The sequence below is a fragment of the Corvus moneduloides genome, chromosome 7, assembly GCF_009650955.1.
Source record: "Corvus moneduloides isolate bCorMon1 chromosome 7, bCorMon1.pri, whole genome shotgun sequence".
NCBI lineage: Eukaryota > Metazoa > Chordata > Aves > Passeriformes > Corvidae > Corvus > Corvus moneduloides.
In genome coordinates this window covers 12,106,656-12,124,241 of record NC_045482.1, presented here as the reverse complement: position 1 = coordinate 12,124,241, position 17,586 = coordinate 12,106,656, and the positions used below count along the sequence as shown (strand labels likewise).

The following is a 17,586-nucleotide window of genomic DNA, read 5'->3' as shown; positions in this document are numbered from 1 at the left end:
GGTACTGTGATGCCTCTACATTCTGAAATGGTATCATTCTTACAAATGGAATTAAGTCAGAATGTGGTTTTTTTGCATGCTGTCTGTGAGCAGAGTGTTATTTATGAAGGTACTGGTTTCTAATCAATAGATTAGATTGGCTGCTAATAATTTTTACCTTTTAAGATCGGAGCGGTGTTGGCATAACATGAATTACTCCAAAACCCAGTTATCTTCATTATACATGTAATGTGTCTTTTCTGTTTCATCAACTCAAGTGAGTATAAACTGGCAGAACATGGACTTACCAAAGAGGAAAATCGTCAGGAACCCTTTCTCTTGTTGCTTTGGTCTGTGGTAGCATTCTCTCCTCATCAAAGGGTAAAATGCTTGTGGCAAGTTAAGTTCCTCACTCTCTTTCCCTCAGATTTGTAGTTGTCTTGCTCCCTGGGTACACAGATGGTTATTTTGTTAGCCTACCTAATCTTGGAGGAAAATCAACAAAACCAAGTTAAGCACTCTAGAAAGAGATTATTTAAAGTCAAATATTACAGCCCTCAGGATGCCTGCTTGTTCTAGAGCCAGGGCTTGTATTCCCTCTTTAGAGTTAAAATGGGAGAGACCGAAGCCCCAACATACCATTGACGTGGGTTAAGTACTGGCGGAGGGTGAAACAGTACCCAGCTCTGCGCTGCTGGTCCACGACCAGCTTCCCCACTTCTGCCTAGTCCAGCATTTGTCAACTCTTTCTCTTTGCCTTTCTTCCATGTGTTATTTACTTCTTTTTTGGTGGGTCTTTTAGTATTTTGTTCTGGTTTCGTTTTTTTCCTATTACTGTATAGAACTTCATTTAGCAGTTTGTGACCATGGCTACAAGCTGAACTAGTTTAGAACCCTTTCTCCCTTGCTTTTGCTTGTCTGCAGCCCGAGAGACGACACCCCCCGTTCGGTGCCGAGGGGCTGGGCTGGCTCTGCTGAGCGAGCCACGGGCGACAAGGCGTAGCCAGAAGGAAACGGGAGGCCGGACCTCCCGGCGCTGGGGGGGCGCAGGCGCGGGGCGGAAGCAGCAGCGGCTCCTCCCCGCAGAGCCGGAGCTGGGCGGGCGCGGCCCATGGCGGCGCGGCGGGCGGGCCCCAGCGCGGTGAGGGGGCGGGGGGGCCGGAGCGGGCGGGGGGCGCGAACGGTTCCGTGCGGCTGCAGCGCGGGGGGCCCGGCTGTGGGCTTGGAGGGCGGTGGCAGCCTGGCCCGCCTGAGCGCTGTTGCTGAAGGGATGTGGCGGGGCGCTCCCCGGCAGCCGCTGCTCCGGGGAGGCGGAGCTGAAGGGCGACGCGGGAGGGGAGATCTCCGGGAGCGGAGATCCCTGGTAGCGGAGCACCCTGGTAGCGCGGCTCCTACATCCCCGCTCCGCTGCGGAGGCGGCGGTGCCCTCCCTGCTGCATCCCGCGGGAGGGGGGATGTAACCGGCCGCAGGGTCACACGTTTCTGCCCATCTTTGCTGCGGAGGCAAGCAAGCATTTCCTCGTGTTTTTTCATATAAATCTCTCAAAAGAAAATCTGCAAAGCTTTAACAGATCTGTAAAGGCTGCTTCAGTGTTTTTAAAGCATCGAGGACATTTAAACCTTTTCTGCTCTGCATCCTGGAATGGACAGCCGGGGGGCTGGGTAGTTCGTTTTTCCCCGAGTTTCCAGGTGCGTCCCACCTGTGGCCTGGCTCAGGTGTGCAAACACAGGGTTTGACTGAGGCAGTGGGTGCCTGGTTTGTGGGAGTCTCGGTTTCGGGAGCACCGTTGGCTACGTTAGAGCACTCAGCGGCTCTTCTGTCAATAACAAAATGTCCATGGGAACCTGTCCCCAAACTCACCCTTTCTAGGAAGTTTGGAGTGAGTTACTTCAGACTCTGTGAAATAGACCAAAGTTGATAGCTCTGTGGCAGAGCTAGGGACTGTCACACGGATGGACAGATGAGTATTCACCGCTGGCTACTAGCATGTGGTTTCCTTTGTTGCAAGGAATAAATGATACAGAAGTCAATGCACTTCCCAGTTGTTTTGTAGACGGTAATAAAATGGAGAGGTATTATGCAATACAGACATACTATGGCACAGGCAGTGAATGCTGTATAAAAGGTTTGTAGGTTTTGTTTGTTTTTATGGGGTTTTTAGCTTTTAGTTTTTTTAAATACCAAGTATTTTAAACATTTAATATTTACTGCCACAAGAATGTTGGAAACAATAAAAGCAATGAGATCTGACCTTTACCAAGATGTTTTTCCCTTTCAGTGCACCAGTACAGTGTGACCAGTGTGGAGATACTTACAGCTTTTTACCAGCCAGAACAGGCAGCAACAGACCAGTCCCCACCAGTTTGCTGGGTGCCACTTAGGGTGTGCAGTTCTCTACCTGTGTAAATGGCACTTGCTGTCAGTCTTCAGCATGGCCAAAATCCAGGTGGAGAGATTTGAGGTCTAATCCTACAAACCCTTCCTTGCATGAGGCATCTCATTTGCTTTGGGTAAACAAACCAATGTAAAATTTGCATATAGGAACCTGTACCAGCATGCAGTTACGGGTTTTTTTAGTGCAAGTAACATTTGCTGTTGTGGAACAACCTGCCATTGTTTCAAATGGGTGTAGTTCTGGGTCCTGACCCAGGGGCAGGAAGATTCACATCCAGCTAATCCTGGCTGCCTGAAGTTTATTTTTAGTTCAGAATTAGCTGAGGTTCAATGTGAGCAGTGTGGGGGAGCATAGACCAGTTCACAGTGCCTCTTTCAGGGAACGACTTCAAATGATATGGGAAAGAAACAAGTGGTAAGTTTGTGGATCCTTGAGTCTTACCAGTCTTACAGCCCTTTTTATTTCTGGTATTAACTGAATTTTCTGAGCATGGGAAATACTTCTTTGTGTATATTCTTTCAATATAATTGTGTAGTACAAAATCTGAAAGTTAACTCCTTTTTCTAGATGAGAGAAAGGTACGAGCTCAGTTTCAGATTATTATCAGGAGATACTTTTAGATTTTAATTGCTTGACCTGCTGGTAAATATGTTCAAAATTATACAGAAAATTCCTATTTTATAATATTTAAAAGTATTTTCATAAGTGAGCTTACGTCCTTTTATTGTTTTTATTATTGTTCTGAATTTACATCTTCATTAATAGAAAATACTTAGCTCATGTTGTGTACTCTACAGTTATACTCAATGCTTAAATTATTGCAATATTTTGATATTTAAATAGAAGGACTAAAAAGCTTTCTAATGAAAGCGGTACCTTACATGAAAAGTGAAAATTATTGAAGCTGAAATGCAAGCTGTGCCTCACAAGCCGAGGTTAGCTGTAGTTTCCTACTGCAGTGCCTGTCAGAACTCTGGTAAAGGCATATTATTCCAGCATCTTAAAAGAGCCTGCTTTTATGTAACATCTCCATCAGGAATGTTTGGCCATTTAGGAGGCATACAGAGCAAAACATCCCTTGGATGTTCTGATCTGAAGCTGTTTTCTGAGAGGTGGTTTCATACTGACAGAAGTTGACTTTTGTCACTCTTGTCTTTCAGTGCCCGCCTCGTGCCCTTCCTCCAGTGCCAAGGTAAAATCATTGCATTCTGTGGAACTGATCATGATGCTGTACTGCAGATTTTGAAAGTAATAACATTAAGAGAAATAAGTTTAATAAACATCTGAGTAGTAAAATTGCTTCTCTTGCTAATTTATTGCCCCAAAATGCTTTACAAGGAATGCAAGGAATTTAAAAGTTTTACAGAAACCAAGAAATTTTACCATATTGCCTCAGTTTTAATACTTATGAGAGCTAAACCCTTTAAAATGTTTTAGATAAATATTCCGGTTTTAATGTCTAGTATAGTTTAATTGTTGTCCTTTTTACTCTTCTTCCTCTCTCTTTCTTTTATTTTGGGTTCTTTAGTTTATTTGAATCACAAATCCTTTAAAACAGGAATTTCTGCAATTAGACTAGATATTCTTTAACAGGGTTATAGGTATCTATTAGTTTGATGTAGCATAGAGAAAAAATTGGGCTTTTTTTTTCAGTGTGGAAGGAAAAGCAATTATATAGTTTTTTATGACATGGTACTTCAGAATTCCTTCAAAGTACCTGAAAATAAATGCGATGTTTATGATTGTCGACAGATAGTGTCTTTTTAGTGATGTATGGGCTCAAATGTTTCATAACATTTTCTGGTTTGTTATATATCAGGCAGTAAGACAAGTTTTAATTAGCCAGGTGATTAAAGCTTTTAATCTGATCCCCAGCTAGGCAATCAAGAAACTGTGCATAGTCACTAACAAGTGTTGAATGTTGCTGATTGCTTTGTACCCTTAACCCGTTGTACACAACTGCTCATAAAGAGGAGCGGGGATAAGGAAATGAACCATAAAAGCAGCAGTGTGAATTTCACGGTTGTGAATTGTAATTGATTCAAAATTAACTTTCTTTTCATCTTTTTACACTGCTCGTCAACAACTTTTCTTCTTCAATACGAAGTGGAAACCAAGGTGAGTTATTAAAGAGAACTACAAACATTAGTAGTTCCTTTTGGTGCGACTCTTTCTCTCTTTAAAGATAGAGCCTTTTCCTACATGCAGGCTGATAATTTAAACTGTGCTGCCATTGTTAGAACTGTCGTTTTTCTTTGCTCTCTTTAATGTTTGCTGTTTCCATTAAGGTAACTGAACTGTTACTGTGCTTTAAACAGTAAGTTTATTTTTCAGAGCATTATTCAGAGTATTTCAGTTTATCACTTAACGCTCATGCGTGTGTGTATTGAGCCTTTGATGCACATAAGACTTCTTACCCTGATTTCTTACCCTGTTTTCCTACATCTTCTGTACTCCTCCTCCTTGTGTGAACTGGTGAATTGTCGTTTTACCTGTAAAAGACAAAGAACATCATAATTTGTAAAAAAGAATCTATTTCTTAACTTGCAATAGGACGGCTGTTAAAAAAAGGAAATGGAGGTTTCTCCTTCCTGTGCACCCATACTTCTGTTTTATGTTCTGTAGATGAAATTCCACTGAGTCGTCCCAAAAAAAGGAAACCCAAAGGAAAGACTCCATTAGGTAAGGTCCTTCCAAGACTGAAAACTCTTCTTTTATTCCTGCTATTTTTTCCTTTCTAGCTTCTTTGCGTAATTCATTAAATAGTCATTTCCAGCTGTAAGCTGCTTATGCTGAGTGTATTAAGCACTTGAATTTTTGAATGAACTGAAATGAAACTCGTTTAGCAATTTGACTCAATTTCAATTCTTGGCCAAATAAAGTCACAAGTTAATCACTCCATTATCACTGAAGAGCTGATTCTCAAAGATGACTAGCATCAGAGCTTTGTATTTTTACAAGAAACAGATCGGCAGAACAAACATATTGTTTTAAGCAAGATTGTAAGTCTGATCTATTTTGATAGGATCTAGTGGATTTCTGTAAACAGTTGACATGGGTCCATGTAAAAGTTTGATGAGTAAACGTCCTTTATTTGCTTAAAAGTGAGGCCTCACTGACAGACCTTTAAATACAACAAGTAGAGCTGTTGCTAGCAGGATATCCTATGGATTAAGTTTTGTTTACTGTTTTTTTCAGTGAGCTGAAAGATGGTGCAAAGTACACCTTGACTTTTGCCATTACTTTGCTGGTTAATTTTGCATTTTAGCACAATAAAGGTTTATAAAAGGTGGGTAAGCCTGAGCTTGAAGTGGAAACAGATTCAGTTGTTACCATAAAAACTGCAGTCCTTGAAAGAGCTATTAAAAAATATGTGTGATGTAAAATGGAGAAGTAATTTTGTCTTTCTGCATCTGATCATGCAAATTGATGCTACTGCACTATAATATGAATTTATGTTAACCTCTCACAGAAATATAATTCCTCCAAAGTATAGTAATTCATGTCTTAGACTGGAGTAAATATCCTTCTGTGGTTTTGTTCTGCACCTTCTTTATTCTTGTGCTGTGTTTTTAGCATTTAAATTTTCCTTTGATGTGATGCCATTTTGCCTTAGCATATATCTGTGTGGATCACCTTGTAATAAACTGTTAATTTTTCCTTGCATTATAATCTTTGCACATAGAAAAGAGAAATATAGAGGTGTAGTTCTTCCCTGTGGTGGATTTTTTTCAGGCAGTCCTCTGCTGTATGCCCAAATGAGAATTGTGCTACTTCTTGAGTACTTAAATTCCCTCCTGAGCATGAAACTGTTACAGTGAAATACCTTTGTCTATTTCTGCTTCTCGTCACTGATTCCCAGCTCCTATATTTCCTAGCCAATGCATTTTCATCTCAGTTGTTTCTCAGCTGGGCAACAATGTAGGAAAGGGCAGCTTTCTCTTGCCTGTTTCTCAGTGGCTCTGAATTCAGGCTGCTGGATCTTTTCATATGGTTTTTAGATGGCATTGTGCAAGCAGCGGTTCGTCGGCAGTCTGAAAGCAGTGAGCCCCTGACTCCTGAACCTCCTGATGCCCCTCCTCAGAGGAAACGCAAGAAGAAGAAAGTACCTACTGGTATGTGAAATAGTTGTAGATGGGAAAGAGCAGTAAATAAAACTTGTAACACAGTAATATGACTGGACAATGTGTATTGTGGTTTAAAACATTTCATGTGCTTCTTTACTTAAAACAGCTGAAAGTAATCTCTGGGTGAGTGGTAGCTTAGAGTTTCACTTTCTGGTTTCAGATTGCATAGGGTACAAACCTCCACGAAAGTCATGGCAATAGTGTTTTGGAAATTATATAATGCTTTATATCATTCAAAGCTCAGAAGATCATTGCTTTTCTTGCCACTCTTTTTATATAATAACTATTTACGTATTTAGGTGAATGTGTTTCCATTTTTATGAAAGCTCTGAAACTTTCATGTTGGGTTATTTTTTTTTAATCTTCAGATTCTGAGACCTCTTTTACCCAGCAAAATGTGGCATCCCTATTTCAGAATGGAAATGGCATGGATGTCCCTGAAGCTGAAGAAACAGTGATCCGCAAACAGAGAAAAAGAACAAAGTGAGACAAAACTAGTATAGCTCAAAATTTGGAATAACTGTGACAGTGAATGTGGCTGAGGAGCATTTTACATTGTCATTTTACAAAAATGAAAAATCTTGAAGCCCACAATACCATTCAGCCTGTGTGCAGTTCTTTCCAGGGTCAAGATCTAACTTTTTTCACTTCTTTGTTCTATGCATACCTGGATGCATTACAGCTCTGAATACATTTTCATGAGCCTAATAGTTCAGTCACAGACACGAAAAAAATTAGAATATGGAACTACTTTCTCTCATTCTTACTATCTTAATTTTATGAGAGTTAGTATTTTTTCCCCAATTGTTCTAATATGTTCTAATTGTTACTCTCTTATGGAATTAATCTTACAGTTTTAGTCAACTAACTCCATGAGAACCTTAGTCCTTAAAATTATAAACAGGGTAATATTATACAGGTCATAGCCTGATCAGTTCTTACCAGTCAGGTTAGACATATTAAATGTTCGTAGGAGCCTTTGGATTTTACACATTACTTCCTATTCTTTCTCTGTCCCATTGTGTGTTCTGTGCCAACAGGAAACCTCGGCCAGCTGAAATGCACAGTTCCAATGAGCTGGAAGTGGAGGAGGAAGACATCATTGAAGATGAGCACAGAAAGAGCCCAGATCAGCAGCCTGTGTTTGCTGCTCCCACTGGAATTAGTCAGCCTGTTAGCAAAGTGTTTGTTGAAAAAAATCGTAAGTTCTTCTAGTGATTTAAGTAATTTAAGAATATTCTTGCAATTAAAGGAAGAATTCTTGTATCTAAAATCCAAATACTGTAGTATTAGGAAGAATTTTTTTTAAAGTTTTCCAAAACAAAAATTTGGAAATAAATATACATGATAGTTTTTCAACAGTGAATGCTAGTGTTGCTGTGCTGGTATATTTGGTTGAATTTTTTAATTCCATGGTGGGGGTGAAAAAGGTTTCAAAGTACCCAGCTGAGCTCTTTTGACTTAATATTGTCACAGTACCTTGAGAAGAAATGATTACTTGCAAAAAATCTTTCAAGTGGAAGTCTTTTTGCAAGGTATTGGGGTTTTTCTGTTGTTCTGTTTGGGGTTTTTTTGTCCCAGGGAACAATGAGTAATTTCCCGAAGTGCTTTGCACGTTGTTAAATCCATAGCCTGGCCCACCAGGATGCATCACTCTGACCAGAGGAATCCTGTATCAGTGTAAGCTGACAAAGGGCAGGAAGTGGGGAAAAATTTTTTTCTAATGGGAATTCTGATGCTTACAGCTTTTTAACACTAATAAGCATTAATGAGAAATTATGAAGAAAGGAAACAGAGCTCTCTAAAACTTATTTCTTTATCCTTTCAGGGCGTTTTCAGGCAGCTGACCGTGCAGAATTTATTAAAACCACTGAAAACATCAATGTACTTCTGGATGTGAAGGCTTCATGGACTACCAGAGATGTTGCTCTCTCAGTGCACCGAAGTTTCAGGTGAAAGATAAATATTCCGATGTAAATAAACATAAATCAGGAGTTTGGTTTTGGTTTGGGTTTTTTTCCTCCCTGAAAATTAGTGTCTTTCCTCTATAGTTGTGACGTATTTTTATTTCTTTTGGATATTCCTAATAAACGGTGTTCAGGATGCAACAGGTATAAAGTTTATCCGTCCTCTTACTGGTATTTGTTGTCAAGAGAATGTATTTCTAGTTTAGACATTACCTGTGAAATACAGCTTATAAAAAGAGTAACTAAGAAAGCTGTATTGCAAAGATTCAGACTAAATCTGAATAGCAAGAGATTGAGCTGATAACCAAAATCTTAGTCACCTACAGAAATGCATTAGAAAGTAAGACTGACCCATCACGTGTATCACTAGAATAAAAATACCTGAATTCAGATAGTTCTCAAAGATAAATCCTGGTTGGTGAAAAATAGGGAGGAGTGAAATTGGACTGGGGGGATAAGCTTGCACGTAACAGCAAAAACATTGTGTATTTTTTTAATAGGTGGTTGTATTGTGATAGAGAATGGGAAGATACCAGCCATTTTCTTCTTTGGTTTTTTATCTGGAAGCTTGTGCTTCCTTCTCAAGCTTTTCCTTAGCAATGAAGATAATGAAAAGATTGCCTTGGGGACAAGTTAGAACATTGTGTAAGTGTAAGGGGCAGTGGTCTTGGAAAACTACAGGCAGCTACAAGTGAAAGTATTTGATTCCTGTAGCTGTAATGAAGGGAAGGCAAAACATCTTTGTTTTCTTTAAGCTCTCAGGTTCTGGTGCACTCTGTGAAGGGAGGAAGCAGAACTCTTGCTTATAATTTTTAAAACTAGATCAAAAAAGCACTCAGAAACAATCTCTGAAAGGCTTTGAAAAGCGGAGTTGAACAGATGGATTAATAGGCCTTTTCTATCTGTAGCTAATTCAAGATGTTGAAACTGGTCTAATGTTCTTTCTTCCATTCAGGGTGTTTGGCCTCTTCACCCATGGCTTCCTTGCTGGTTATGCTGTATGGAACATCGTGGTTATTTACATTTTGGCAGGAAAAGAGCTTTCCATGGTTTCTAACCTGCTTGAACAGTATAAGACAATAGCATATCCAGCTCAAAGTTTGTTCTATTTGTTGCTGTCTATCAGTACAGTCTCAGCCTTTGACAGGTAAAATATATTTGTATTTGAAAGGTGTATATAATTTGTGTATAAGATATTCCTTTCTCCTTTCTATGGCACGTTTTGATTTGCTGTTGATGATTTAATTGATATGCTTAAAGAATGATTTTTCTTATGGCTGACTGTACAAAGAAAGGGTGTACTTGTGCATCCAGACCTTTGGTACTCATTTCTGTCCAGTGCTTGCACCGTGCTTCAGTGTGCTGCTGCTGTTTGTGTGATCAGGAGGTGAAACAAATATAAGAGCTGACTTGCTTTTTGGAGGTGGGACTGTGAAGAGGGGTAGAGAACAACAAATGTTTCTATCAGGCTGCTTTTCATATGAATCCATTCCCTAGTCAAGGTTGAAACATAGCTGTGTGAACAGTTTTCCTGGCTTAGTTGGGGTTTCTGCATTACAGATTAAGAGTGGGAATGAAAAGAAAGAAGCTCAAAAAAGATAATAAACTAGACTAGATTCATGGATGTTACAAATGTTTCTTTTAGTTACAGGTAAAATAAGCCAGGAGAGGAGTTGGTGCTGTGGAAAAAATGGTGACTTTTTTTTCCTAGAAGGATGGCAGGGAGGAGTCCCAAGTTATTCATATTTGCTCCTGTAAGCAGTGAAAGCAGTTACATTAGCATGGACACTGAACTGAATGGCAAGGATTAGAGGGGACAGATGTCACCATGTTCTCCCTGTTTCAGGAAGTCTGCAGTGTGAAAGCTACAGACCTCATGGAACATCCTCGTTTGTTTCGGTCTTTCTTGGAATTGGTATAATGGGGACCATTGCCATATGTGGGATGTAGTTGTATATTAAGACACTGTTACAGAAGCAGAAAAAATACCTTGCAAAAAGAACGATAGAATACTTGTTAGAGGAACAATATGATTGTCTTACTAGGCTATGTTAATGACTTTGGATTTTGTTACCAGGATTGATTTGGCAAAAGCATCGGTTGCACTGAGGGGCTTTCTTACCCTAGACGCAGCAGCACTAGCTGCTTTCTGTAAGTATTTTGAAGTGGACAGGAAGCTGTCCAGAAAACATGGTAAATGGAAAACTCCTCCACACACTTTTTAGTGAAATCTTCCTCCCAGGTTATTTTCTGCTTTAGAATAAATTACTTGCTCGGTAGTTGATAGTAGCAAAGACCATAAACAGTTTGTTCCATATTTTTTAAAGCATTTGCAATAGTAGCATTAGTAAGGCTGTTAGTGAGATAGTTCTTTTCCATTTCTCAATACAGAACACAAACCTAACAAAAAACCAGAATCACAAGATGCAACCTTTGATGTAGCTCATGGATTGCAAAAGTGCAGAAACCACTTTGATGTGTCAGGGGAATGTTAAAGAAGAGGGAATGAATTAGAGGAGACTGTCACTGGAGGCAGTGGAGTGAAAGGAAAGAAAATGTAGTGATTAGTACCATGTCATGATGAGACAGCATTTTGTGAGTTTGTATCTGACACTACTAATTCCATTTCTTCCAGTGTACTTTGCGGCTCTTATCTTATCCTTAAGCCAGCAGATGACATGTGACAGAATCAACCTCTACACACCACCTTCGGAAAATGGCAGTATCTGGTAGGAAACAAGAAATCACTTCTGTAAATTATAACATAGCTCACTTAGGGACCCTTGTCAAACTGGCAGACTGAAGCAGTTGAAGATATGTAAGAAATTATTGGTGAAGGATTTTATTTCTGAACCTGCCTTTGTTTGAGCTTGTCCTGAATATTTGATATTTTCACTGAAAAATAAAAACTCAAGGATGAGTTTGGTCACATTGGTTGCAAATCCATTGTACCTCAAACAAGAATTGGAATGATGCTGGAAATGTTATCTGGCAGGAACCTTAAGAACCTCTTTTGCTTGAGAAGTGGGACCCTACTGAGGTAACCATTTTGGGTTCAAGGGCAGGACATTCTATAGACAGTCAATACTGTTTTTGAAGGAGTCTGCCACAGATGCATGGGCATAGCGGACACAGCTGGCATTTAAATATAAATCATTGTTTCATGTTAGGTGATCCCATCCAAAACTGTTACTTTCTGGAGTACTTATTAATAGACTTAAATTCTGGTAGCATGAGTTTTTAAAGTAAACCAGGAGAAGTAGAACAAAGGCACTTACGTGAAAGTTTGCTGGTTTGGGCAGTTAGTTTTGGGGGGGACAGGGGTTTAGGGTTTCTATATAAATGTTTGTTGAGTTGTTTATTACAAAGCCTAGATTCTCTAGGCTACCATAACCTGTTACTGGTACAACAGTAAGAAGTTTCAGCTAGTGTAAATCATTCCTTCTTAAAATCCTATCTCATCCACCCTGCAGCATCTGTGCACAAGTCCTTGCATTGGCTTCCACACAGATTTACTGACTCGCTGTTCATGTGCCTTGCTGACTCGTGAGCAAGTGCTTAAAAATAAGGTTGACTGATGGCATTTTGTAAAATTTGACCATGCATTTTGATTTTTGTTTTCTTTCTCTTGACCAAGGAAAGGAATTTTTTGTTGAAATATGCAAATGGACTTTCTCAATGAGATTATCGGATTTCTTAGCTGAGTCACTGTCTTTGGTAATTGTTCTCTTTACCAGGCCTTTGCAATGCAAGACCATCATGATGGTACAAGTAGCTCTCTTTTCACATCTGGCTTAGCAAACTTGTTTTGATGATACTCTGTTGAAATTATTATTGTAACTTCTAAGTACCAGTGACGGCTGATGGTTTGATGTGTCCTTCCCAGGACTGCAGGTACAGAGGAAGAAATTGTTCATTCATGGGTTGTGGTGAATCTCGTAGTGTCTGTTCTAGTTGGAACAAGTTGGATCTTCTTGTCTTCCCGACCAGAGCTAGACCACAGTGAAGGTAGGAAATTAATAGAAGGTAGGAAATTAATAGGCAAATTAATTAATTAATTAGCCTATTAATTAATAGGCAAAATGTTGTTAATTCAAGTTGTTTTTTTTAATGTGCTGTGCTCTGCATTTGGTGTTCAAGCTAGTTCTGAGAAATTTCGTAACTGAGGAAGAACAAGTATCTCCTAGCAACCTTCCACAGCAAATGCTTCTTAGAATGTTAGCGTCTGTGTTTAGTTTTATAAACATTAACTCAAAAAGAAACGCTTTATTATCCTGTCTGAAGCAACATGAATTTTGAAACATTACACAGTGTCTCTTTTCAATGAAGAGAAAAATAATGTAAAATACTTTAATAGTATTTTAAATATTTGAAATGTATTTATTCCACTCATGCCTTAGAAAAGTCCCTAATGTTGTTAATGTTCCTTCTGCAAGTGCTTAATGTGTTACAAGTTCAGTATTGTTTTCAGTAGAACATTGCGGTAGGCTTTGACTCCCAAGCTTTGAAAAGTCAGATTTTTGCTTGCAGAACAGGACTTCAAATGAGGACTGCTTGTGCTTGCTCAGGCTGGAGGAGAGGGCAAGCAGGTTCTTCTCATAGAAGAAACTTGGCTAGAAAGTAGGCCTTCTTCATTTTGTGTTCCACCTGGGATCCAAAGGTGTGTCATAACTCAGCATTCCTGTCAAGTGCATGCAGCCTGTCACTTGAAGGTATGCTGTACATAAAAATCCTAAGTTTCAACTTAAAAGTCAACAGATATCCTAGGAAAACCATGAACTGAAGCACAGATTTGTGTTTGGGAGACTGAGGATTCAACATGCCCCTTCAAATTACTTTCGAATTTTAATGTACAGGTGTCTGTATTTCAGCTGGCTCCAGTTACTATGTTTATTTCTAATAACTCATTTAATGAGTTAAAAAAACCCAAACAACTAAGTGGCAGCCTTTACGGTCCTCAATGTTAAAATTTATAATAGATGCTTAAATCATATTTAAACCCCATGTTTTAAATAATAAAGACTTGCTTGAGGAATCCAGTGGCAGAATTTTACTCAGGTTTTGATTAATTTTTTTGGTATTTACATGTGCCTACTAAGATTGGAACACCACTTCAGAAATTTCTAGAGAGAAATTGATTAGGACTTAGTCCAAATAGCAGAGAAAGCTTAGTCTGCTAAGGATGGGGTAGCCAATCATGTGGCTCTCAAACTTGAGAGGATAAACCACATTACTGCATGTACTGTAACTACCATGCTGCCAAGCTGTTGACAAACAGTGGGCGATATGCTGGATGTGCAGGCAGCAAGACAGAAAGCACTCCTGTGCTGAGGTGCAGTATAGGTAGAACCCAGACAGGAGAAAACTCCACCCTCAGCGCACAGAGCTGCAGAAGGGCTACTTCATGAGATGCTTGGTGTGCATAGCCAATTTCTTCACAAGGAGTTCTTCGCTGCTGACCTCGGGCTGTTTCCCAGGCCTGAGGTGCCGTGGTGACAGCTGTGAGCAAGTACCATTCATGCATGATTCTTCCTAAGCCAGGTTCTAGTGCTGCTAACTTAACACTGTGAAACACAGAGCAGAGACATCTAAAAATAAACAAGCCTCTAAACAGAAGTCTTCCTTCCTGAGTCTGACACTCTCAGAACTTTAACAATCCCTCAGTCTACTTCAGAGTTGTGTTTCAGTCTCCATGTTGAATGCATGATGGTGCTACACATGATCAGCTGCTAACATTGTCACCAATTCTGTTAATTTTGGGGAGCAATAGTTTTCTAAAAACATTGGTGGCCCTTGCCATTGCAGAGTTGTTGATTATATATTGGAATGAAAAGCAGGAGGCTTGGGAGAATGCTAGGGTGCTTTTCAGGAATAATGGAATTGTATTCAGGTGAAAGTTTCAAAGAAAACATAATTCTTCCCTTTCTCTTTTAGAATTGATGTTTCATTCCGAAATTGAGGAATTTCCTCAGGGAGATGTCATACCCAGAGTCCAGCCATAAGTGGGACAAGAATCTGCAAATATTGTAGCTCTGACTGATGGCTCAATATGTCGTGTATTATAGCTATGTATTATAATTTTCATAAAGAAAAAAATGTATTTTTATATTGTATATATTTAATGTTGATCTTTTTATATGTGTGCTACTGTTTCCAAATATGATTGAAAACTTTTATACTTTGCTTTTTATTTTACAAAGCAGATTATCCCTAGTGCATAAAGTCAAGGTAATTTTGTAAATATTGCTACCTACATAGCCAAAGACACTAGAGGGATGCAGAAGATCAGGTTCAGTGCTTTTTTGACTGCTATACAGTCTTCAACAACCTACTTTTGTTAGTAAATGCTGACAGCAATTAGCTTATCTGATTCGATTAAATATTTTCTAGAGGTTAAAAAAAAAATCTTATGACAAAAGTAATCTAAGGAAAATTTATAACAAAACAGAGTTAGGAAGCATAAACCCCACCAAGTTAGTAAGCTTAAAATGATCTACATTTATTTCTCATAAAAAAATATTTTCTAGAATAAAGGATTAAATTGACAGGGATTTTGTTTAACAATCCATAGAAGAGGACACTTTTTTAATCTTCATTTAGTTCTCTTGACAAAGATCTTGATGATAACAAGTTCTTACAGGTTGATGTAGATACAAGACGAAGAAGTTTTAATATTGCAAGAATTTGGTCAGTTAAATACATCTTCTAATCCAACAGGGTGTTTTTGTGTTGCCAACAGGATGTATCCATGTCCTCTAATTTCTCAGCAGTCAGGAAGTGTAACTATTACAAAGCCACTCACAAGAATAGTGTTCTGATTTCTCCTTCCCTAGTACGGCAAGAGCAATCGTTTTATTCACTGCTATTTCTAAACAAACTTGGATTTCATAGATGTTTAAAATGTTCCTACTTCTACCTGTTTTGATGGAGATTGTTTTCTGCCAAATTGTTGGTTTGTGATAGGATAGAATGGGAAACTTGTTCCTAAAATTACAAGAAAATGCTTATTAAAGCAACCCAAAAACTCTGCAGCAATCCACCTTCTATGCAGTGACCTATTAGTAACTGTGGCAGGTGGTGGGTTTTGCTGATGAGAACTAACATCCCTTTTCCTTTATAGTGGCAAATGAAAGCATTGCAGATACGAATAAATACAGATATATTGCAGGACGAAATGATCTCCTTAGTAGACACAGACAAGGTCTAGTTTGAAAACCAATTATCAAGAAAACATCACCTAAAGCCCCAAACCTGTTTGAATATGTTACTTAACATGTTGATTTTGCCTTGTTTGATGTAATATGTGTGTCTGTGGGTGGTTGTAAAAGGGGCACACTTGTCAAAAGTTCAGTGAAGAATTACTGAACTTTTTAGTAGTGAAGTTAAGAGTAGCCAAATAAGACTTGAAAGGAAATGTCAAAGAGCTTTCAAAGCTTTGTGTGCTAACTTTCTGTGCTGTTACCTGAGTTGCTTCAAAACAAACATGGGAATGTGAATAACTAGGGCCCTATTGAGGACCTGTGTTCTCTTGTGTCCATTCAGCAAATTTAAGTTACTCAAAAATTCAGTGTTCATGACATCTTTTAAATGCTGTGGTAATCTTGACAGGGAGAGAAAAGAGATCTACAAGAACTAAAAGATGTTCTACAGCTGTTGGCTGGATTCTGAGGCATTCAGTTTGTTGTGGGAAGGAGCCCTTAACCTCTTTTGTAAATGGTTATGGCTCTTGTGTCTGTATTTTTGTAAAACTAGAACTAAATTATAGCTGGCACTGCATTAAAATGGAGAAATTCAGGGTACTGGGCTCCTTCAGTTGTGCACTGGATGTTCTTGCCATCATTTGGCTGTAGGAGATGAAGGATGAGACAGGAAGTGTTCCCATGTAGTTTGCCACCACGCTTTCTCCTGATGTTGTGTGTTTGCTTGCAGAATCACTGACCTCTGAAGATGAGATTATTAATGGCATGGCTACGTGACTTCTTTCATCTTGGTATGGTCAGAAGTATAATTTTGCCCATAAAATACGGAGCTCAGCAAAAGTGTCCTAAGGCATCACATTAGTACAGGAAAAACTTGGATAACATCTTTGCTTGATTTCTGACATTAATACTAGGAATTGGCCTTCCAGCTATCCCTTGGACAAAGTGATGCCAGCCAAGAGCCAGATTAATTCTTATTGTGAAATATAGTAGTTTTTAGATGGTTGAGCAGGGATTGAATTAATGAACTTACTGTGATCAGTATTTTAAGCCAGGCTTGCCTTTCCAGTGTATCTTTTTAGGAGGGTCCGAGTATATCCATATTTAAATTAATGAGTTTTGAGGTTGCCATATAAAAACAATAAACAGTTTTACGGCTAATTATCTATTTTACAAAATACTTTTCATTCAATTAAGCCTCACAGGGGAATATGAGTTTAACTGAGCTTTTTTTTTTAGTTTCTTGGAAAGTTTTAGAACAAGTTTACAAAATTGATGTTTAATTATAGAACATGCAATATTTGTAGAAGCCTTAACTGAAATGCCTTTGTGCATTTCCATATCATCGTTTTTACTGCATTTGTGTTTATGAAAAAAATTACAGATATGTTGGTGCCAAGTTCTTGTTTTTACATATATGAAACAATTAAACAATTGCTGTAAACTAGATAGAAATGATGGTATTACTTTGTCTTGTTTCCAGTTGTTTAGTCTGTTTAAAATAAATCAGTCTGTCTGAGGATTTGGCATGGGTGACTGGGGCTGTCTGGGGCTGCTCCAGACTTGGGTGGACAAAGTCCAGCCTGATCAGAGGCTGGACCCAGTGGGCCTCTGGAGGCCCTCCAAAGCGAAATTGCTTTAATTACTTAAATTGTTGTAGTTATTTAAAATTTGGTTAATTTCGACTTGTTTTAAATGTTAACTCTCAAGGCAGCTTTCTCAACATGAAGCCTGGTGACAATAATTTGCAGAACGTCTTTTTAAAGTAGTCTTGGTATTGCTGCGGTAACCTTTAGGACAGTTATGATTAGGTGAGAATTACTCGCTTGTATATTTCCAGCAGAATTAATTTAAAATAACTGAAGGCTTTGGGAGATGAGAGAAAACCATCAGGTACATACCTATAGTTAAGCCTAAG

The 17,586-nt window shown here is 38.8% G+C and overlaps 1 protein-coding gene and 1 long non-coding RNA gene across 5 annotated transcripts in view; one reads left to right on the top strand and one right to left on the bottom strand.

Annotated features, from left to right (window-relative positions):
• Nucleotides 1-17,586, bottom strand: part of LOC116446752 — a 31,343-nt gene that overhangs the window by 13,033 nt on the left and 724 nt on the right. For 2 of the 3 annotated variants that reach the window (XR_004241356.1, XR_004241354.1), the window contains exons 2-4: nucleotides 4,806-4,867; nucleotides 3,449-3,608; nucleotides 288-422 (exon numbers count right to left, since the gene is read on the bottom strand). This is a non-coding gene — a long non-coding RNA (uncharacterized LOC116446752). Of the gene's footprint in view, nucleotides 1-287; nucleotides 423-3,448; nucleotides 3,609-4,792; nucleotides 4,868-17,586 lie in introns of all 3 variants that reach the window. The other variant, XR_004241355.1, reaches the window with a different exon arrangement.
• Nucleotides 1,076-17,131, top strand: TMEM237 (transmembrane protein 237). Of its 2 annotated transcripts, none has more exons than XM_032115088.1 (13): nucleotides 1,076-1,120; nucleotides 3,536-3,567; nucleotides 4,483-4,493; nucleotides 5,001-5,057; nucleotides 6,377-6,490; nucleotides 6,871-6,985; nucleotides 7,543-7,703; nucleotides 8,331-8,454; nucleotides 9,425-9,616; nucleotides 10,547-10,620; nucleotides 11,105-11,198; nucleotides 12,356-12,477; nucleotides 14,404-17,131. In XM_032115088.1, the coding sequence occupies exons 1-13, from the start codon at nucleotides 1,091-1,093 to the stop codon at nucleotides 14,469-14,471; spliced, it is 1,194 nt and encodes a 397-aa protein (XP_031970979.1). In that variant the 5' UTR covers nucleotides 1,076-1,090; the 3' UTR covers nucleotides 14,472-17,131. The 2 variants fall into 2 exon arrangements, with proteins under 2 accessions (XP_031970979.1, XP_031970980.1); XM_032115089.1 differs by lacking the exon at nucleotides 1,076-1,120 and adding an exon at nucleotides 2,519-2,789 and having other exon boundaries at nucleotides 14,404-17,123.